The sequence below is a fragment of the Mobula hypostoma genome, chromosome 1 (genome assembly GCF_963921235.1).
Source record: "Mobula hypostoma chromosome 1, sMobHyp1.1, whole genome shotgun sequence".
NCBI classification, from domain to species: Eukaryota; Metazoa; Chordata; class Chondrichthyes; order Myliobatiformes; family Myliobatidae; genus Mobula; species Mobula hypostoma.
Window position 1 is genome coordinate 244,741,601 of NC_086097.1, and position 21,284 is coordinate 244,762,884.

The window sequence follows — 21,284 nt, forward strand, 5'->3', positions numbered from 1 at the left end:
TTGGAATATTCAGAATCCAAGTTGGGTTTTTTATCACTGGCAGATGTTGTAAAATTTGTTGTCTTTGCGGCAGGAGTACAATGCAATACATAATAGAAAAAAAACTGAGGGCGTGTGTATGTATGTCTATGTTTATGCGAATAAGGCATGTCCTGGGTGATGGGAGTCCTTAATGATGGATGCCATCTTTCTGAGGCATTGATCCTTGCAGATGTCCTGGATACTTTGGAGGCTAGTATCCATGATGGAGATGACTGGAGTTTACAATGCTCTGCAGCTTATTTTGATCCTTTGTAGTAACCATCCCCCACCGCCACCCTGCCCCCTCCCCCCACCAAACCAGATGGTGATGTAGCCAGTTAGATTGCTCTCCATGTTACATTTGCAGAAAGTTATGAGTGTTTTTGGTGACATGCCAGATCTCCTCAAGCTCCTCAAACTGTGGTGCCTTCTTTGTGCCTAGGTTAGATCCTCCTAGATATTGACACCCAGGAAGTTGAAATTGCTCATTCTTTCCACTTCAGATCCCTCATTAAGTACTGGTCTTGCCCTTTCTGAAATCCACAATCAGTTCTTGGTCTTGATGACGTTGAGTGCAAGGTTGTTGCTGCAGCACCACTCAACTAGCTGATATATCTTGCTCCTGAATGCTCCCTTGTCACTATCTGAAATTCTGCCAACAGTAGTTGTTTTAAATATTGTGTTCATTTCCGGTCGCATAATTATATGAAGGATGTGAAAGCTTTAAAGGGGGTGCTGCCTGGAGTAAAGGGCATGTCTTATGAAGATAGGTTGAGCGAGTTGCGGCCTTTGTTTGGAGCAAAGGAGGATAACAGATGACTTGATAGAGCTGTACAAGATAAGAGGCATAGATCGAGTGGATAGCCAGAAAGTTTTTCTCAGGGTGGAAATAGCTAATATAAGGGAGCATAATTTTAAGGTTGTTGAAGGAAAGTCAGACATACATTCTTTACACAGAGAGTAACACACATCAAAGTTGCTGGTGAACGCAGCAGGCCAAGCAGCATCTATAGGAAGAGGCGCAGTCGACGTTTCAGGCCGAGACCCTTCGTCAGGACACAGAGAGTGGTGGGTTTGTGATGCGGTTTGCAATGAGGCAAAAGGCCTGAAATGTTCTCTGTTCTATACCCAATCCAAAGCATTACTGACCCTGGCACTGAAGAGAATCCATAGCATATTGGAATCTCAGTCTCAGCCACAGACGCTCCTGTCTGTTCCCTTCACTAACAAATCCCTCACCACCACTGCTGACCTGGAAATTTTTCTCCTCTGCTGTGCATCAGTGTCTACCGTAGTGATGCTGCCTCTTTGCTTTGTTGGGCTGCTCCTCCCAACAGTATCCAAAATGGTATAAATGTTTGAAAGTACAATAACCACAGAGGGTGCCTGTATTTTCTGCCTGAGTTCATTGTTCTTCCTGGTGGTAACCCATCTCCCTTTATGTTTTAGACTTATAAGCCATATGACAATAATAGAGGGTTATGGCTAATGTGAGGTAATTTCTAAAGTAAGCACATGTTCGGCACAGCTTTGTGGGCCGAAGGGCCTGTATTGTGCTGTAGACTTTCAATGTTTCAATGACACAGAAACAGGCCCTTCAGTCCAACTGACTCCTTAGCAGTCAAGATGCCCCTTCCAATTTAGTCCCATTTTTTCAGCATTTGGCCCATAATGTTGCAATCCACGTACCTGTCCAACTGCCTTTTTAAAATTTATTATTATACCTACCTCAACTACTTCCTCGGGCAGCTCACTTTCCATGTTTACTACTCTGTGTTTAAGCAGAAAAGATGCACCTCAAATTCCCATTAAATCTTCCCACTTTCACCTTAAACCTGTGCAGTCTTGTTCTATACCCTAACCCTGGGTAAAAGACTTAGTGTATTCATTCATCCCATCTATACTTGTGAGTTTATGAACCTCTATCAGATCACCTCTTTATCACCTACCACTCTCCAAGGAATAAAATCCTGGTCCAATCTCTCTATATGTCACTCTCTCAAGTGCTGAGAGCATCTTGGTAAATCTTTTAGGCACTTTCTCTAATTTATTAACATTTTTCCTCTAACAGGGTAACTAAAACTGAGCACAGTACTCCCAAGTGTGACTTATGTGATTAGGTGATCTTCTCTCTCAATGCGCTTGACTTGATGGTTGCATTTGGCAATGATGAAGTAATTGGAATAAGTTCTCTTGATAGTAATAACAGTTTTCTCTTTTAGACGTTTGAGTAAATTGTAAATTATTTGGGGAAATTTTTCACATTACCAGCAAAATAGTTTTCCTTCTAAAGGTTTATTCAAGGGATTCTTGAAGTTAATAAAAAAAAATTAGCTATGTAAATGAGGGTAGTCTTTTCTTGCTTGCTTTGAGCTAATTTACATTGGTTTCCTTTGTCATTTTTTCTGGTCTCGCTCAACTGTCTTGAAATGCTTTATAATTTTCTGTACTAAAAGGGCACATTTCACATTCGGTGCACTTGCGTGTGCTGTTAGTTTATGTCGCTGTCTCCAATAAAATCATTGTCTGTGAAATATTATGTAGCCTTTCCCGGAGTGTATTATATTTTCTTTTAAAAATTCAGAAGGTTCGGCCAGTATTTGTTTACATACTGCAGGTGATGCTAAATCTGCTTGTAAGGCAATATATTATGCCGATGAGTTGTTATCCTTTGGCTCACGTGACTGTGATTACAGAGAGCATTTGTAGTGCAGACAGAGACTCTGATTACTGAACATGTGTCTGTGCGGTGAATCTCTTAAGAGGCTTGATACTGGAGGCTTATGACCAATGAGAAGAATTTTGGTGCACAGTACGTAGTGCTCTACGTGGCTGTGTGACATTGTTTTTCAGCAGCCTGATAAATCTTTATGTCAGTGCCAAATGGGTCATGTGGAGCCAATGCGATTTCAGGAATTTGTTGTTTCTTAACCTAAGGAGGCTTTTATATCAAATCCTGTGAACAGAGACTCTTATTCTGAACTTGTTCAGCAGCTGTTTGTGATTGCCGTGCAAAGCTGCAGTTTTGAATAGATCACATAGTGTATTGCTTATCTTTGTGGTGCACTGGAGATCGTAGCACAACCACCCATTGTCAGTTAGCTGTTTCAGCATCAGATCTGGTGTTTCATTCTACAAACGCCAGCTATCGCAAAAGCATGCCAACGGGTGATGGTAAGTGGCACTGAGAAATAAAACTAGTATCTCAAGATAATTATGAAAAGGAAAGCTTGTGCTATTGCAATACTTATTACAGATTTATTACATATTAGCGCAGCTTTTTGGGGTTTATTTTATCGTTCAGTTTATTTCATGTTTATTCAAACAACAGTCAGCAAATCTGCGTAGAATATCTGTAGTACTTCTAATAATTGACCAGCAAGATAAAAATTGACATCTTCTGGTCTGTGTGGTATCTTTCCTTTGTTTATTTCTCAGAAAGATTAATGACTGCAGAAGGTAGTTTTTTTTTTCCTTGTTAAAATTTGAAAGCAATGTAATTTGATTGTCATAAGACAAATGTCTACTTATAAAAAAAATTTTAAATATGAAATATTGTTGGAAAGTGTCAGTTGTGAAATCTGTTTGCAAGTGAAATGCAGAGTGAATAAAGTATTGTACTGCAAATTGATATTTTGGTCAAATTGGCATATTTATTGTGTGATGTTTGAGGAATGAGTTTACCTCTAAATGTGGTCAAAATGCCGGAGACCTCGGCCATGAGGAGAAAAATGTAAATAACTATTACTGAGGGGAATTTGCAAGTGAAAAGAATTGGGGTTCACGTTTTTTAAAAAAACGTGTCTTGTAATCGACTTCAGCCGCATATTGCTGAAAGGCATGAATGTATTTGTGGGATTTGTGGTTTTAAATTTGGACTATAGGACTCGTGAAGGGGGCCAGATGCCATGAAAAATCATCATGCATAAATGCTTGGGGGTGAATCAGTGCATTATTTTGGATGTAATTATACATCTCGGATCTTTGTCAAATGACTTATAGCTATGGTGCATATTTAAATATCATCGTAAAACCAGGTGGCAGCTTGTCTGATTTAATGAAGGGTTTGTTGTTGGTCTTTAGCATACTATTTATTTTTAGCAAACTGATATTATGTGTACCAGATAGAATCTTTCTGTGGAGATAGTTTTCCAATCTATTTGGCTTGAGTGAAGTTGTGTAGGAAGACTCAAATGAGGAGATAGGTTATGATTGATTAAGAATTATCATTGACGCTAAAAACATTGAGAGCAAGGATTAAAGGATTATGGCTGACAAAGGAGCATGAAGCTGTGGCAGTTTACATTTCAACGTGTACTTGCATATTGCAAGTATTTTCGTCAGGGTTCAAAGTACATTTTCACAATCGAAAATGAAAATGTGAACTTTTGTAGTCTGGAATTATATACTTTTTTTTTGGTTCATTTGCAATATTTATTGAAAAATCCCTACATGAGGGCAAAATAAACGTTAGACAGGAACTTGCTAATTTTGACAGACATACCTGCAGGTAATAGGACATACAGCAAATGGGACACTTTAAAAGCGAAATGCAGGGAGATCAGGGACAATATGTTCCTTGAAGGACAAGTCTAGCAGTATTAGCGAATCCTGGCTGATGAAGGTTATTGAGAATCTGATCAGGAAAACGATGGAGACGTATGACAGGTGCAGGAAGATTGGAGCAAGTGAATCTCTTGAGTTTGAGATTTAGGAGTTCACTTCAGAGGGAAGTCAGGAGGGCAGAAAGAGGGCATGAGATTCAGTGTGAGAGAGAGAGAGAAAAAGATACAGTACAGTAACAGAACCTTTCAGCCCGATGAGCCTGGACTACCCAATTATACCGATGTTACCAATTAACCGACTAACCCGAGTATCTTTGTCGGGAAGTGTATAGTCATGCATTTTGGCAAAAGAAATGAAAGGGTTGAGTATTTTCTCAATGGAGAGAAAATACAAAAAAAAACAACTGAGGCACAAAGGGACATGCAGGATTCCTTAAAGGTTAATTTGCAGGTTGAGTCTGTGGTGAGGAAGGCAAATGCAATGTTAGCATTCATTTCAAGAGGAATGGAATATAAAAGTTAAGTTATAATGTTGAGACTTTACATAAAACACTGGTTAGGCCCCACTTGGAGTATTGTGAACAGTTTTGGGCCCCTAATCTTAGAAAGGATATGCTGAAACTGGAGAAGATTCAAAGGAGGCTCACAAAAATGATTCCAGGATTGAATAGCTTGTCATATGAAGAGATTTTGATGGCTCTGGGCCTGTATTTGCTAGAACTTGGAAGAATGAGGGATGACCTCATTGAAACCTATCAAATGGTGAAAGGCCTTGATAGGGTGGATGTGAAGAGGATGTTTTCTATAGTGGGAGGAGTCTATAAGACCAGAGGACACAGTCTCAGAATAGAAGGGTGTCCTTTTAGAACGGAGATGAGGAGGAATTTCTTTAACCAGAGGGTGATGAATCTATGGAATTCTTAGCCACAGGCAACTGTGGAGGCCAAGTCTATGTATATTTAAGGCAGAGGATGATAGATTCTTAATTGGTCAGGGAATGAAAGGATATGGGGAGAAGGCAGGAGGAGATTGGAGCTGAGAGGAAAATTGGATCTGCCATGATGAATTGGCAGAGCAGACTTGATGGGCCAAATGGCCTAATTGTTCTCCTACACCTTATGGCCTATCTTTGGAATGTGGGAGAAAACAGGAGCACCTGGAGGAAGCCCACACAGTAACGGGGATATCACTTCAGCAATATGGTGAAGGAGAAACTTAAGAGAATCTTCAAGAATATTACATGCAAAAGGGAGAGATTACAAATCCTTTACTATCAATGTGGTCATCTGTATATAGAGCCACATGGAATGGGTAAGATGTCAAATGAATATTTCTGATCTGTATTTTCTATGTAAAAGGTCATTCAAGTTAAGAATTAGGGGATATAAATAATAATGTCTTGGAATGTATTTAGAAATTGAACGAGTCAGATTCATTTATTTCTCACATGCATCAAAACATGCAGCGAAATGCATTGTTTGCATTAATGTCATAGCATGCTCACCATGCTCGGCAGAACAACATAGACCACACTAAACAACAACAGCAAAACAAGTCCATTTCCTCCCTTCCTACCAACCACTTACATTCCTCCAACCACAGGGCAGGTTGCCTCTGGGCCTCCGGTCTCCAGTGGGCTCACAGACAATGGGCCTCTGATTTCCCCAGAGGACATCAGACTCAGGCCTTCATCCACCAGGCTTCAATTTTCGAACTTCCAGCCAGTCTCTGCATTTCAGTCTTCGGTATCAACCCCAGGACTGCAAACTCCATGCCTCGAACTCTGGACTCGCTGATGTTGGGACCCTGGGCTCCAGTCTTTGAATAATGGACTCACATACCAAGGACTTCACTGCTCTTGTGCTTCTTGCTCTTGTAGACATCCGATCCTGGGTCCCATTGACCTCAGAGTCCCGCTGACCTGGTGACCCACCAGTCCTCGTTCTCAGTAATTCTTGCCCACACGCTTGCGAGCTGACATCCACAGATGTCCTTCGTCACACATTCATGGCACTGATCTTTGGGAGTGGAGCAGAGGCCTCGAATCCGACCTGACCTCTAACTCCTCCACATCTCTGTTACTAAACTCTAATCTGACCTCTGACTTACCCACATCTCTGTCCCTGAACCCTAACCTTACTTTTAATTCCCCTCTCTGTACTTAAAATCATTCCTATAAACTTAAAAAAAAAAGCAGCGAAGCCTGAACCACAACCTCGATACATACTAGAGCTCGGCGGCAATTCAACTGGAAGTTTACAGGATGCTGATAGTCTTAGGGTCATTATGGTGAACTAATCCCCAGGCTCTGATCAGCTGTATTCTTGCACATTTTGGGAAGCTAGGGAAGAAATTGCTGGCAGAAATATGTATATCTTTCTTAGCCGTGGGTGAGGTACTGGAAGATGGCTAATATTGTTCATTTATTCACAAAAAGTTGGGAAGGACAAGCCAGGCAACAACAGGTCACTGAGCTTAACATCGATGGTGGGAAAGTTGTTGGAGGGGATTCTGAGGGATGATGGGATCTATCAGCGTATAGAGTACTTGATTAGGGATTGTTAGCATGCCTTTGAATAGGGCATATTGAGCCTCAAGGTTTTGAGTTTTTTGAAGAGCTGACCAAGACAGTTGACAAGGGAAAAGCAGTGCCTCAAACATTAGCCTTTTGATAAGGTCCTGCATGATACTCTGGAAGATTAGTTCACATGGAACCTAGGGTGAGCAAGCCAGGTTTGACGCTGTCCCCAGTCTTGTTTGTCAACTTATTAATGATTTCGATAACAATTTTCTACTGTTAGCAAGTTTGCAGATGACACCAAAATTGGTGATGTAGTGGACAATGAGGATTAGCTAAATTTACAAAGGGAACTATACTAGCCTGGAAGTGGGCCAGAGGATGTCAAATGGAATTTTACTCTGACAAGTATGAGGTTTTGGACTTTGGTAAGTTAAACCAAGGTAGGCCTTTCACAGCATTTGATAGGGCCCTGGAAAGTGTTGGAGGACATACAACCGGAGGTGTACATGCACATTGTTCCCTGAATGTGGAGGTATAGGTAGACAAAGAGGTGAAAAACACATTTACTTTGCTTGATGAGGACATTGAGTACAAGAGGTGGAATATCATGATGAAAATAGAATTGATATTGGTTTGCTACTGTCACAGGGTACTAAGATGCAGTGAAAAGCATTTATTTATAAGACCATAGATAGGGGAGCAGAATCTGCTCATTCATCCTATTGAGCCTGCTCTGCTATTCCACCATGGCTGATTTATTATCCCTCTCAATCACATTTTCCTACCTTCTCCCAGTAACCTTTGATGCCTAGATTAATCTAGAACCTATCAACCCCCGTTTTAAATATGCAGAATAACTTAGCATCCACAGACTTCTTTGGCAGTGAATTTCACAGATTCACTACCCTCTGGCAAAAGAAAGTCCTCATCTCTTTTCTAAATGGATGCCCCTCTATTCTGAGTCTGTGTGCACTGGTCCTGGACTCACCCACTATAGGCAACATGCACCGTATCCAGGCTTTTCAATATTTGATAGGTTTCAATGAGATCCTTCCCTCATTCTTCTAAACTCCAGTGAGTACAGGCCGAGACCCATGGAACACTTTCAGTCCTGGAATCATTCTTGTGAACCCCATCTGGACCCTTTCTGACAGCAGCACATCTTTTCTTAGGGGCCCAAAACTGCTCACAATACTCTGCGTGGTCTGACTAATATAAAGCCTTGGCATTACATCCTTGCTTTTATATTCCAGTCCTCTCGATATGAATGCTAACTTTGCATCTGCCTTCCTTACTACTGACTCAACCTGCAAGATAACCTTAAGGGAATCCTGCGCAAAGACTCCCATGAACTTTTGCACCACTGGATTTTTTTTCCGTTTTCTCCCCATTTAAAGAAAAATAGTTTACACCTTTACTTTATACTTTATACTTTATTGTCGCCAAACAATTGATACTAGAACGTACAATCATCACAGTGATATTTGATTCTGCGCTTCCCGCTCCCTGGAGTATAAATCGATAGTAAATATTAAAAATTTAAATTATAAATCATAAATAGAAAATAGAAAATGGAAAGTAAGGTAGTGCAAGAAACCGAGAGGCAGGTCCGGATATTTGGAGGGTTCGGCCCAGATTTCCTTCTATCAAAGTGCATGACCACACACTTCCCTCCATTTGCCACTTCTTTGCCCATTTTTCAAATCTGCCCAAGTCCTCCTGCAGACTTCCTGCTTCCTCAACACTACTTGGCCCCCACCTATCTTCATATTGTCTTCAAACTTGGTGACAAAGCTGTCAATTCTGTATTCCAAATCATTGACGAGCAACATGAAAATATTGGTCCCAACACTGACCCTTGCAGCCAACCAGAAAAGTGCCCCTTAGAATTTCAAATAAATTTATTATCAAAGTTGATATATGTCAACCTGAGATTTATTTTCTTATGGCCATAATAGAATCAAAGAAAATCTGCGCCAACTTAGGCGTTCAACCAGTGTGCAAATACAAAAAGAAAGAAATAATAACTAGATGAGCAATAAATATAGATCACATGAGATGGAGGCTGTGAAAGTGACTCCATAGGTTGTGGGAGCATTTCAGTGATAGGGCAAATGAAGTTCAGTGAGGTTACCCCTTTGTTTCAAAAGCCTAATGGTCAAGAGGTAATAATTGTTTCTGAACTTTGACGTGTGAGTCCTGAGGCTCCTGTACCACCTTCCTGATGGCAACAGCAAGAAGAGAGCATGTACTGGGTTGTTTGGGTCACTGATAATAGATGCTACTTTACTGTGACAGTGTTTTGTGTAGATGTGCTCAATGGTGGGGCGGTCTCTACTCATGGTGGACCGGGCCATATTCATTACTTTTTTTTTATTAGGATGTTCTGTTCAAGGGCAATGGTGTTTCCAAATGAAGCTGTGATACATCCAGTCAGCGTACTCTCCACTAGTCTTAGATGTCATGCTGAACCTTTGCAAACTCCTAAGGAAGGAGGAGTTATTCCTACTCATTACCTCCTGCCAGACAGCTAATCTATCCATGCTAATATCTTTCCTATATTACTGTGGGCTCTTATCTTGTTTAGCAGCCTCATGTACGGCAGCCTTTCAAAGGCCTTCTGAAAATTCAAGAAAGCAACATCCACTGAGACTTTTTCTATTCTGCTTGTTATTTCCTCAAAAAATTCCAATTTGTTAGGTAAGAATTCCCCTTAAGGAAACCATACTGTCTGGCCTACTTTATCTATTGCCTCCAGATACCCTCGGACATCATGCTTAATAACGGACTCTATCCAGCATCTTTCCAACCACTGACTAACTGGCCTGTAATTTCCTTTCTTCTGCATTTCTCCCTTCTTGAAGAGTGGAGTGACATTTCCAATATTCGAGTCCTCTGGAGCCATTCCAGAATCTAGTGAATCTGGAAGGATCATTACTAATGCCTCCACAATCTCTTTAGCGACTTCTTTCATAAATCTGGAGTGTAGTCCATTCGGGCTAAGGTAGCTTGCCTATGTTCAGACATTTCAGCCTCCCAAGCACATTTTCCCTAGTAACAGCAACTACCCTCACGTTTGCCCCCGACAATCTCAAATTCTTGGCACACTACTAGTGTCTTCCACAGTGAAAGCTGCCGCAATATACTTTTTATGTATGTTCGCCATTTGTTTGTCCCCGTTACTACTTCTCCAATGTCATTTTCCAGCAATCTGATATTTACTTTCGCCTTCCTTTTAAAATAGAAAGTCACAGGCAGAAAATAGCATGAATCATAAAATTTACTATAGATATCTTGAGCTGAATGGGGTAAAGACAAATTTCAGTGTGCAAATTAAAATACAATTTTGCTACGAGGATTGCAAGCTCTGTGAAGAAGATGTGTGGTTGCAATTAACATATCAGCAGCTCTCAGATTTTTAAACATTTCCAAAGAGAAGGCAGCAGGAAAACATTGCAAAAACAAAACATAGATAAATAATTCAGAGTCTGACCTGAGACAGGGTTGTAGATGATGTACAATGGGGATAGAAGTTGGCAGTTTTGGGGACAAAAAGATAGCGGATTGATAGCTCATCACAGAGTCTAATAGTATACCAAGGTTAATAAGCTCCATTTTTGTCATTGTCACTAATGGAGGCTGAATCTTAGATGGTGATGAATCAGCATATAAGAAGGGGATTGAAAATCTGGCCGAGTGGTGCTCCAGCAACAACTTCTTGCTCAATGTCGTTAAGATCAAGGAGCTGATTATTGACATCAGGAGGAAGAAATGAGAGGTTCATGAGCCAGTCCTTTTGGTGGGGGGAATCAAAGGTGGAGAGGGTCAGCAACTTTAAGTACCTCTGTGTTATTATTTCAGGGGACCTTTTTGGACCCAGCACTAAGTGCAACTGCTAAGTAGGCACAGTAGTCGCTCTGCTTCCTTATGAGTTTGTGACAATTCAGCATGACATCTAAAACTTTGACAAACTTCGATAGATGTGTGGTAGAGATTATATAGACTGGTCACAGCACCGCCTGCTGTGGAAGCACCAATGCCCTTGAATGGAAAATCCTACAAAAAGTAGTGGATACAGACCAGTCCATCACAGGTGAAGCCCTCCCTACTATTGAGCACACCTACACGAAACACTGTTGTAGGAAAGCAGCATCCATCATCAGAGTCCCTCACCAACCAGGGCATGCTCTCTTCTCGCTGCTGCCATCAGGAAGAAGATACAGGAACCTCAGGACTCGCACCACCAGGTTCAAGAATAGGTACTTCCCCTCAACCATCAGGCTCTTGAACCAAAGGGGATAGCTTCATTCAACTTTACTTGACCTACCACTGAAATGTTCCCACAACCTTTGGATTCACTTTCAAGGACTCTTCATATTTCTTGCTTATTTTATTTATTTATTTATTTATTTATTTATTTTTCTCTGCTTGCTAGTTCATTAAGTTAGTTCAAAAGTACATTACATAAAGGAAAATTAGAGGCTGCTGATCGCAGTGAGAAAAGTTCAGAAGAAGTACCATTGTCGACATGACTGCTGCTGGCCAAGTCAAAGGTGGTGCTGAATCAGCACACAGGAAGGAGATTGAAAATCTGGCTGAGTAGTGCTATAATAACAACTCAATGTCAGCAAGACCAAAGAGCTGTCTATTGACTTCAGGAGGAGGAAACCAGTGGTGTGGTCCATGAGCCAATCCTCATTCTGCGAATCAGAGTTGGAGAGGGTCAGCAACTTTAAATTCCTTGGCGTTATTTCGGAGGACCTGTCTTGGGCCCAGTACTTAAGTGCAATTATGAAGAAAGCACAGCAGTGCCCCTACTTCCTTAGAAGTTTGAGAAGATAGTAAGTACTTTATTAATCCCAAGTGGGAGATTCTTGTTGTTACAGCAGCAACATTTAAAAACACACTTAGTATTGTGCAGACTTCACTAATAATAAAGTATAGAATAATAATAAATGTCTGTCCACTCAGACGGTCTTGAAGCTGGGTATGGTAGCACCATGATCCGGGAAATACACATGTAGCCAGACCCCAGTTAAGCCCTAATAGACTGCACTCCTGGTATTCCCTCTGGGTCTCAATCAGTGCACCAAGCTCGTCCATCTTATTTCCAAAGGACCCAACGCTTCCCATGACCATAAGATATAGGAGCAGAAGAAGGCCATTTGGCCCATTGAGTCTGCTCCACCATTCAATCATAGACTGATCCAATTCTTCCAGTCATCCCCACTCCCCTGCTTTCACCCTATACTCTTTGATGCCCTGGCTAATCAAGAACCTATTTATCTCTGCCTTAAATACACCCAATGACTTGGCCTCCACAGCCACTCGTGGCAACAATTCCACAGATTTATGATTGTGGGGGTAGAAGGTCTACATTTATTCCTCCCAGCCTCAACCTTTGTTCTGGCCCTGTAGCCTCAGCGTTGACTCCCAAGCTCCCGTGGCTTCTCAGGCCACATTCCAGCAGTAGCATCAGTTTGCATAGCTCAATCAGCTGGTCTCTGAAATAAACACAATTTTCACTCCAAACAACACACATAAAAGTTGCTGGTGAACGCAGCAGGCCAGGCAGCATCTCTAGGAAGAGGTACAGTCGACAGTTCGGGCCGAGACCCTTCATCAGGACTAACTGAAAGAAGAGCTAGTAAGAGATTTGTAAGTGGGAGGGGGAGGAGGAGATCAGAAATGATAGGAGAAGACAGGAAGGGGAGGGATGGAGCCAAGAGCTCTACAGATGATTGGCAAAAGGGATATGAGAGGATAATGGGACAGGAGACCCAGGGAGAAAGAAAAGGGGAGGGGGGGAACCAGAGGATGAGCAAGGGGTATAGTGAGGGGGACAGAGTGAGAAAAAGGAGAGAGAGAAAAAGAACGTGTGTATATAAATAAATAACGGATGGGGTACGAGGGGGAGGTGGGGCATTAGCGGAAGTTTGAGAAGTCAATGCTCATGCCATCAGGTTGGAGGCTACCCAGACGGAATATAAGCTGGTGTTCCTCCAACCTGAGTGTGGCTTCATCTTTACAGTAGAGGAGGCCGTGGATAGACCTATGGGAATGGGACGTGGAATTAAAATGTGTGGCCACTGGGAGATCCTGCTTTCTCTAGTGGACAGAGCGTAGGCGTTCAGCAAAACGATCTCCCAGCCTACGTCGGGTCTCGCCAATATATAGAAGGCCATATCGGGAGCACCGGATGCAGTATATCACCCCTGCCAACTCACAGGTGAAGTGTCGCCTCACCTGGAAGGACTGTCTGGGGCCCTGAATGGTAGTGAGGGAGGAAGTGTAAGGGCATGTGTAACACAAGGTTGCCATCACAAATGGTCCTGGCACACAATAATCCAGAATGACACTCAAGAAAACAGAGGGATAACATCAAATAATATGAAAAACGGCAAAACACTGGAGCTACTGCGACAAGCTGCACTGGTACAGCACTATTTTGCATTAGATTCAGCATGACATCTAAAACTTTGACAAATGTCTGTGGATGTGTTGTGGAAGAGTATATTGTCTGGCTGCATCACTGCCTCATATGGAAACTCCTACTAAAAGTAGTGGATACAGTCCAACCCTCCCCACCATTGAGCACACCTACATGAAACATTGTTGCAGGAAAGCAGTCCATCATCAGGGACGCCCCACCACCCAGGACGTGCTCTCCTCTCAGCGCTACCATCAGGAAGAAGGTACAGGAATGAGCCCGAGGAGTCGCACCACCAGGTTCAGGAGCAGTTATTGCTCCTCAACCACCAGGCTGTTGACCCAGAGAAAGGGGCCAACTTCACTCAACTTCACTTGCCCCATCACTGAACTGTTCCCACAACTTCTGGACTCACTTTCGAACACTCTTCAGCTCATGTTCTTGATGTGTAATTTCTTATTATTTAATTATTATTTCTGTTTTTTTTAATATTTACAGAGTTTGTTTTCTATTATACATTGGTTATTTCCCTGTCTTATTGGGTGCAGTCGTTCATTGGTTATTAGATTTTTTGAGTATGCCTGCAAGAAAACTAATCTCAGTGTTGTATATGGTGACATATATGTTCTTTGATAATTTACGTTGAACTTTGTATGTTTAGAAATTTTGTAAGCTGGATGCAATGCGTCGCCATGTTTCACCAGTGCCATCTTGCGAGAAAAAGAGAGTAGAGCAGCGGGTAAGCACACATTCTTGAGGTGCATCCTTGTCAGCTTCCATCTTCAGCCTTTTGTCAGTCCATCTCTTACTGCATAGCTTCTGGTCCTGTTCCCTTACTCCCAAACCCCATCTGCCTATCACTCTTCCTCATTTAGGTGCTCTTAGATCATAAGACCTTAAGATATAGGAACTAGAATTAGGCCATTTGGCCCATCAAGTCTGCTCTGCCATTACATCATGGCTGATCCAGTTTCCCTCTCAGACCAAATCTCCTGCCTTCTCCCTGTATCCCTTCATGCCCTGACCAATCAAGAATCTGTCAACCTCTACCTTAAATATACATGAAGATTTGGCCTCAACAGCTGCCTGTGGCAAAAAATTCCACAGATTCATCACCCTCTGGCCAAAGAAATTTTGCCTCATCTCCATTCTAAGAAGACACCCCTCTATTCTGAGGCTGTGTCCTCTGTTCTTCGACTCTCCCACCATAGGAAACATCCTCTCCACATCCACCCTGTCAAGGCCTTTCACCAATCGATAGCTTTCAATGAGGTCACCCCTCATTCTTGTGAACTCTAATGAATACAGGCCCAGAGCCATCAGATGCTTTTCATATGACAAGCCGTTCAATCCTGGAGTCATTTTCGTGAACCTCATTTGAACCCTCTCCAGTTTCAGCACATCCTTTCTAAAATAAGGGGCCCAAAACTGCTCACAATACGCCACGTGAGCCCTCACCAATGCCTTATAAAGTTTCAGCATTACATCCTTGCTTTTATATTCTAAACTTCTTGAGATGATTGCTAACATTGCATTTGACTCAACCTGCAGATTAGCCTTAAGGGAATCCTGCACAAGGACTCCCAAGTCCCCTTGTGTCTCAGTTTTTATTGTATCTTCTCTCTATTTAGAAATAGTCAGCTCTTTCATTTCTTTTACCAAAGTGCATGACCATACACTTCCCAACACTGTATTTCATCTGCCATTTCTTTGCCCATTCTCCTAATCTGTCTGTCCTTCTGTTGTCTTTCTACATCCTCAAAACTACCTGCCCCTCCACCTGTCTTCATACTGTGTTGGGACCGATTCTTTTTACGTTATACATCAATGATTTAGATGATAGAATTGATGTCTTTGGAGCAAGGTTTGCAGACGATATACTAAGATAGGAACACCACTGGTCACTGGCAGCCAGTCAGAAAGGACTCCCTTTATTCCCACTCTTTGTCTCCTACCAATCAGCCACTGCTTTATCCATGCTAGAATCTTTCCTGTAATACCAGGGGCTTGTAGCTTGTTAAGCAGCTTCATGTGCCACCTTGTCAAAGGCCTTCTGAAAATCCAAGTACACAACATCAACACATTCTTCTTTGTCTGTCCTGCTTGTTACTTCTTCAAAGAATTCCATCAGATTTGTCAGGCAAGATTTTCCCTTGAGGAAACTAGGCTGACTACTGCCTGTTTTACCATGTACGTCCAAGTACCCTGAGACTTCATCCTTAATCGACTCCAATGTATTCCCAACCACTCAGGTCAGTCTAACTGGCCTATAGTTTCCTTCCTCCTGCCTCTCTCCCTTCTTGTAGTGTGGAGTGACATTTGCAATTTTCTAATCTTCCAGAACCATTCCAGAATCTAGTGATTCTTAAAAGATTATTACCAATGCCTACAAGATCTCTTCAGAACTTTGGGATGGATACCATCTGGACTAAGTTACTTATCTATCTTCAGACATTTCAGTTTCCCAAGAACCTTCTCTCTAGTTATGGTAATTTCATAGACTTCATGCCCCCTAATACTTCCACCATACTGCTAGTGTCTTCCACACTGAAAATTGATGCAACATACTTAATTTGTCCGCTATTCCGTTGTCCCCCATTACTACATCCCCAACATCGTTTTCCAATATCCACTTGTGCCTCTCTTTTACTCTTTATGTATCTGAAGAAACTTTTGGTATCCTCTTTAATATTATTGGCTAGCTTACTTTTGTATCCCACTTTACCCTTTTAGTTGCCTTCTGTTGGTTTTTAAAAGCTTCCCAATCTTCTAACTTCCCTCTAAGTTTTGCTCTATTATATGTCCTCTCTTTGGCTTTTATGTTGGCTTTGATTTCTCTTGTTAGCCATGGTTGTGTCATCTTTCCTTTAGAATACTACTTCTTCTTTGGGATGTATATATCCTGTGTCTTCCAAATTGCTTCCTGAAATTCCAGCTATTGCTGCTCTGCTGTCATCCCTGCCAGTGTTCTTTTCCAATCAATTTTGGTCAGTTTCTCTTCTCATGCCTCTGTAATTCCCTTTACTCCATTGTAATACTGATCCATCTGACTTTAGCTTCTTCTCCTCAAATTTCAGGGTGAATTCGATTATACTATGATCATTTACCACGAAGGTTCTTTTACCTTAAGCTCTCTAATCAATTCTGGTTCATTGCACAAAACCCCATCCAGAGTAGCCGATCCTCTAGTGAGGCTCAACCATGAGCTGCTCTAAAAAGCTATCTTGTCGACACTCGAGAAATTCCCCTTTTGTAATCCAGCACCAGTCTGATTTTCCCAATCTACCTGCGTATTGAAGTCCTTCATTAGATTAGGTTAAAGTGTGTCACGAGCCTTGTGGCCCATCAGGCCGGTGCTTATTCCAGTTTCCGTGGCATGAAGTGACTGAGAGTACGAGACTCCCGCCCTGGATAGGACGCCAGTCTATCGCGAGGTTAACCCCCAGCATTTTTTTTTTGCCAGTACTCAGCTGGGTAGGCTGGAGCATTGTGTGGTTAAGTGCCTTGCTCAAGGACACACACGCTGCCCTGGCTGAGGCTTGAACCCACGACCTTCAGATCGCTAGTCCAGCGCCCTAACCACTTGGCCACACGCCACACAAAGTCCTTCATGACTATTGTAAAATTGCTGTTTTAGCATACAATTTTCTATCTAATTGTAATTTGTAGGCAACATCCTTACTACTGTTTGAGGATCTGTATACAACTCCCATCAGAGTCTTTTTACCTTTGCAGTTCCTTAGCTCTATTCAGAATGATTTAACTCCTCCTGACCATATGTCACCTCTTTCTAATGATTTGATTTCATTTTTTTACCAACAGAGCAATGCTACCCCTTCTGCTTTCCTGCCTATCCTTTCACTACAATGTGTATCCATGGACATTAAGCTCCCGGCTATAATCTTTCAGCCATGATTCAGTGATGCCTACAACATCATACCTGCCAATCTGCAACTGTGCTGCAGGTTCATCTACCTTATTCCATATACTGCGCACTTTTAGATACAACACTTTCAGTCCTGTATTCACCCTTTTCAATTTTGTTGCACCATGCTCAACCTTTTGACTTAACTTTGAGGTCTTATTAGCATCTGCTTCCATAACCTCTCCACTAACTGTTCTGGCACTCTGGTTCCCATCCTCAGGTCAATAGACAATAGGTGCAGAAGTAGACCATTCGGCCCTTCGAGCCTGCACCGCCATTCTGAGATCATGGCTGATCATCTACTATCAATACCCGGTTCCTGCCTTGTCCCCATAACCCTTGATTCCCCTACCCATAAGATACCTATCTAGCTCCTTCTTGAAAGCATCCAGAGAATTGGCCTCCACTGCCTTCTGAGACAGCGCATTCCACACCTCCACAACTCTCTGGGAGAAGTTGTTCCTCCTCAACTCTGTCCGAAATGACCTACCCCTTATTCTTAAACCATGCCCTCTGGTACTGGACTCTCCCAGCATCTGGAACATATTTCCTGCCTCTATCTTGTCCAATCCCTTAATAATCTTATATGTCTCCATCAGATCCCCCCTCAATCTTCTTAATTCCAGCGTGTACAAACCCAGTCTCTCTAACCTCTCTGTGTAAGACAGTCCGGACATCCCAAGAATTAACCTAGTGAACCTACACTGCACCTCCTCCACAGCCAGGATGTCCTTCCTTAACCCTGGAGACCAAAACTGCACACAGTACTCCAGGTGTGGTCTCACCAGGGCCCTGTACAAATGCAAAAGGATTTCCTTGCTCTTGTACTCAATTCCCTTCGTAATAAAGGCCAACATTCCATTAGCCTTCTTCACTGCCTGCTGCACTTGCTCATTCACCTTCAGAGACTGATGAACAAGTACTCCTAGATCTCTTTGTATTTCTCCCTTACCTAACTCCACACCGTTCAGATAATCTGCCTTCCTGTTCTTGCTCCCAAAGTGAATAACCTCACACTTAATTCACATTAAACGCCATCTGCCAAGTTTCTGCCCACTCACCCAGCCTATCCAAGTCACCTTGATTCTCCTAACATCCTCATCACATGTCACACTGCCACCCAGCTTAGTATCATCAGCAAACTTGATGTTATTCACAATGCCTTCCTCTAAATCATTGACGTAAATCGTAAATAGCTGTGGTCCCAATACCGAGCCCTGTGGCACTCCACTAGTCACCACCTGCCATTCTGAGAAACACCCATTCACTGCTACCCTTTGCTTTCTATCTGCCAACCAGTTTTCTATCCATGTCAATATCCTCCCCCCAATGCCATGAGCTCTGATTTTACCCACCAATCTCCTATGTGGTACCTTATCAAATGCCTTCTGAAAGTCAAGGTACACCACATGCAGCATTAACAAACCTTCTTCCTGTGATATTAACTCCCCTCCAAATCAGGTGCAAACCGTCCCTTCTGTACAGGTCCCACCTTCCCTGGAAGAGAGCCCAATGATCCAAAAACCTTATGCCCTCCCTCCTAGACCAACTCCTTAGCCATGTATTAAACTGTATAATCTTCCTAGTATTGGCCTCACTGGCATGTGGTATGGATAGCAATCTTGAAATCACAACCCTGCCCTTTAACTTAGCACCTAACTCCCTGAACCCCCTATGCAGAACCTCGTCACTCATCATACCCATGTCATTGGTACCTACGTGAACCACGACTGCAGGCACTTCACCCTCCCACTTAAGAATGCTGAGGACTTGATCTGAGATATCCCAGACCCTGGCACCTGAGAGGCAACATACCATCCGGGAATCTTGTTCTCACCTACAAATCCTCCTGTCCATTCCCCTAACTAACGTATCCCCTATCACCACACTTAACACTTGCTAGCTTTTGTTTCATCCACCCTTTCCCTCCAGAACGAAAGGATTGTTACTTTGGATGCGATGTACCATATAAAATCATCAAGTTGAAGAGTACAATAATTAAAAAGAACACAATAAATATACATACATAAAATAACTTTTATACGTAGATTGATTATATATACATAAAGTGACACTAGGCCCAAGAGTGTCTGTACATAAGGTGACTCTGACAGGAAATTCTAAAGTAGTAGTGGTTGGGGGTGTGATGAGGCTAGTTCGTGGGTGGAGGTTTTGGTGTGCCTTACTGCATGGGGAAAGTAACTGTGTTTTGAGTCTGGTGGTCCTGGCATGGATCCTACATAGCCTGTTCCCTGATGGCAGTGGGACAAACAGTCCATGAGCAGGTGAGTGGTATCCTTCATGATATCACTGGTGGTGCCAGCGAACAACACGACCAAGGGCAACATCCTCCAGATGGTTCATGAAACTACTCTTTCATTTCTTTTACGTCTTTATCTTTCAAATGTGGTTCTGCTACTGTTGGAGCCTGTCATCTCCGTTTTGCTGTTGTATTTATGGGCTGACTGAGTGATCTGGTGCTTTGCTCACACCAGGAGGGTTCAGTGCATGAGCCCATGATTGGCTCTATTTCTCATTGATTAAACTGTCGATGATTGAAATCATTGAGGAGAATGCGGAAGGTGAGGGGGTCTTCAGTGCCTTCTAGCATCTAGCATCTAGCTCGCCACTGCAGTAGGCAGATATCTGCATGTGATGGTCTCTATCTTTCACTCTCGCTGCTCCCAAAGAATGGTCGCTGTGTTCGAATGTGCTTGATGCTGTCAGAGGATAGTGCTGGATTTCTCAGTCTTGGGCAAGGTTTAGTCAAATCGGTTTGTGGTTTGGACTCTAATTCATGTTATGAGGTGTTTCTGCTTTCTGGTCACTCCTTTTCTTTGGTTGCTGTTTTGGGTGGGTGATTTTGATTGGGGTGGCCTGGAGATGAACTGAATATGCCTGGACTCGTGGTTTTGTATTGTGGTTTTGCTGCTTTTTTTTGTTGACCTTTGTGCATGCGGGTGGGGTTTTGATGTTTTACCTTGAGCAGATTCCTTAGTTTTCTTTGTTTCATGACTGTCTGTGAGGAAGACAAACCTCAGGGTTTTAAAATGCATAAATAGTTTGATAATGTACTTTGTACATTTTCTGCGACCTTTCTGTGTATGTAGGCTGGTGCTGGTGATGCATTGGGTAGTTTTGACTACCTGTTCACCGCAGTTAGGATGCTCTCAACCGTGCATCTGCAGAAGGTTGTGAACATTGCTAAGCATAGTCCAGCTCTCTTCAGCGCATTCAGAAAGTAGAGGTATTGGTGAGCTTTCTTGATTGTGTCAGATGTATTCTAGAATCATGAGAGGTTGTGCAAGATGAGCAGTCCCACGGGTTTGAAACTGCTCACAGTTTCCACTGCTGTGCTGCCAATGCATGGAAGGGCGTGAGTGGTGCGAATTTTCCTGAAGTTGATAACCATCTCCTTTGTCTTGTTGATATTGAGGAAGGGGTTATTTGCCTGGCACCAGACCTCAAGCTTCCCACCTGCTCTCTGCAGGCCATCAACGTCCATTTCCCCCCATAAGTGATGCTAACCCTGCTGAATTTCTCCAGTGCTTTGTGTGTTGCTGCAGATTACAGCATCTGCAGAGTCATGTGTCTGTAGATAATTAATCATGTCATTTAGCTCTAATTTATAACTCCTAAGTTATAAGTGTGAAAGGCAAGTAACCGCATCTTGAAAACTCAGAATCAGGTTTGATATCACCAGCATATATCATAAAATTTGTTAACTTTGTAATAAGAAAAAATAGTTAAATAAGCAGTGGAAAAATGAAAATAAAGAAGTAGTGAGGTACTGTTCATGGGTTCAATGTCCATTCTAAAATT

At 42.4% G+C, this 21,284-nt stretch overlaps 1 protein-coding gene across 29 annotated transcripts in view; it reads left to right on the forward strand.

The window, feature by feature from the left end:
• clasp2 (cytoplasmic linker associated protein 2) overlaps positions 1-21,284 on the forward strand; it is a 354,796-nt gene that overhangs the window by 98,860 nt on the left and 234,652 nt on the right. Inside the window, exon 1 of one of the 29 annotated variants that reach the window (XM_063066568.1) lies at positions 2,798-3,195. The exons of the other annotated variants lie outside the window; for them this stretch is intronic. Within the exon in view, the coding sequence (XP_062922638.1) occupies positions 3,180-3,195 (16 nt within the window). The 5' untranslated portion in view covers positions 2,798-3,179. Of the gene's footprint in view, positions 1-2,797; positions 3,196-21,284 lie in introns of those variants that run through there. 29 annotated transcript variants of the gene reach the window in all.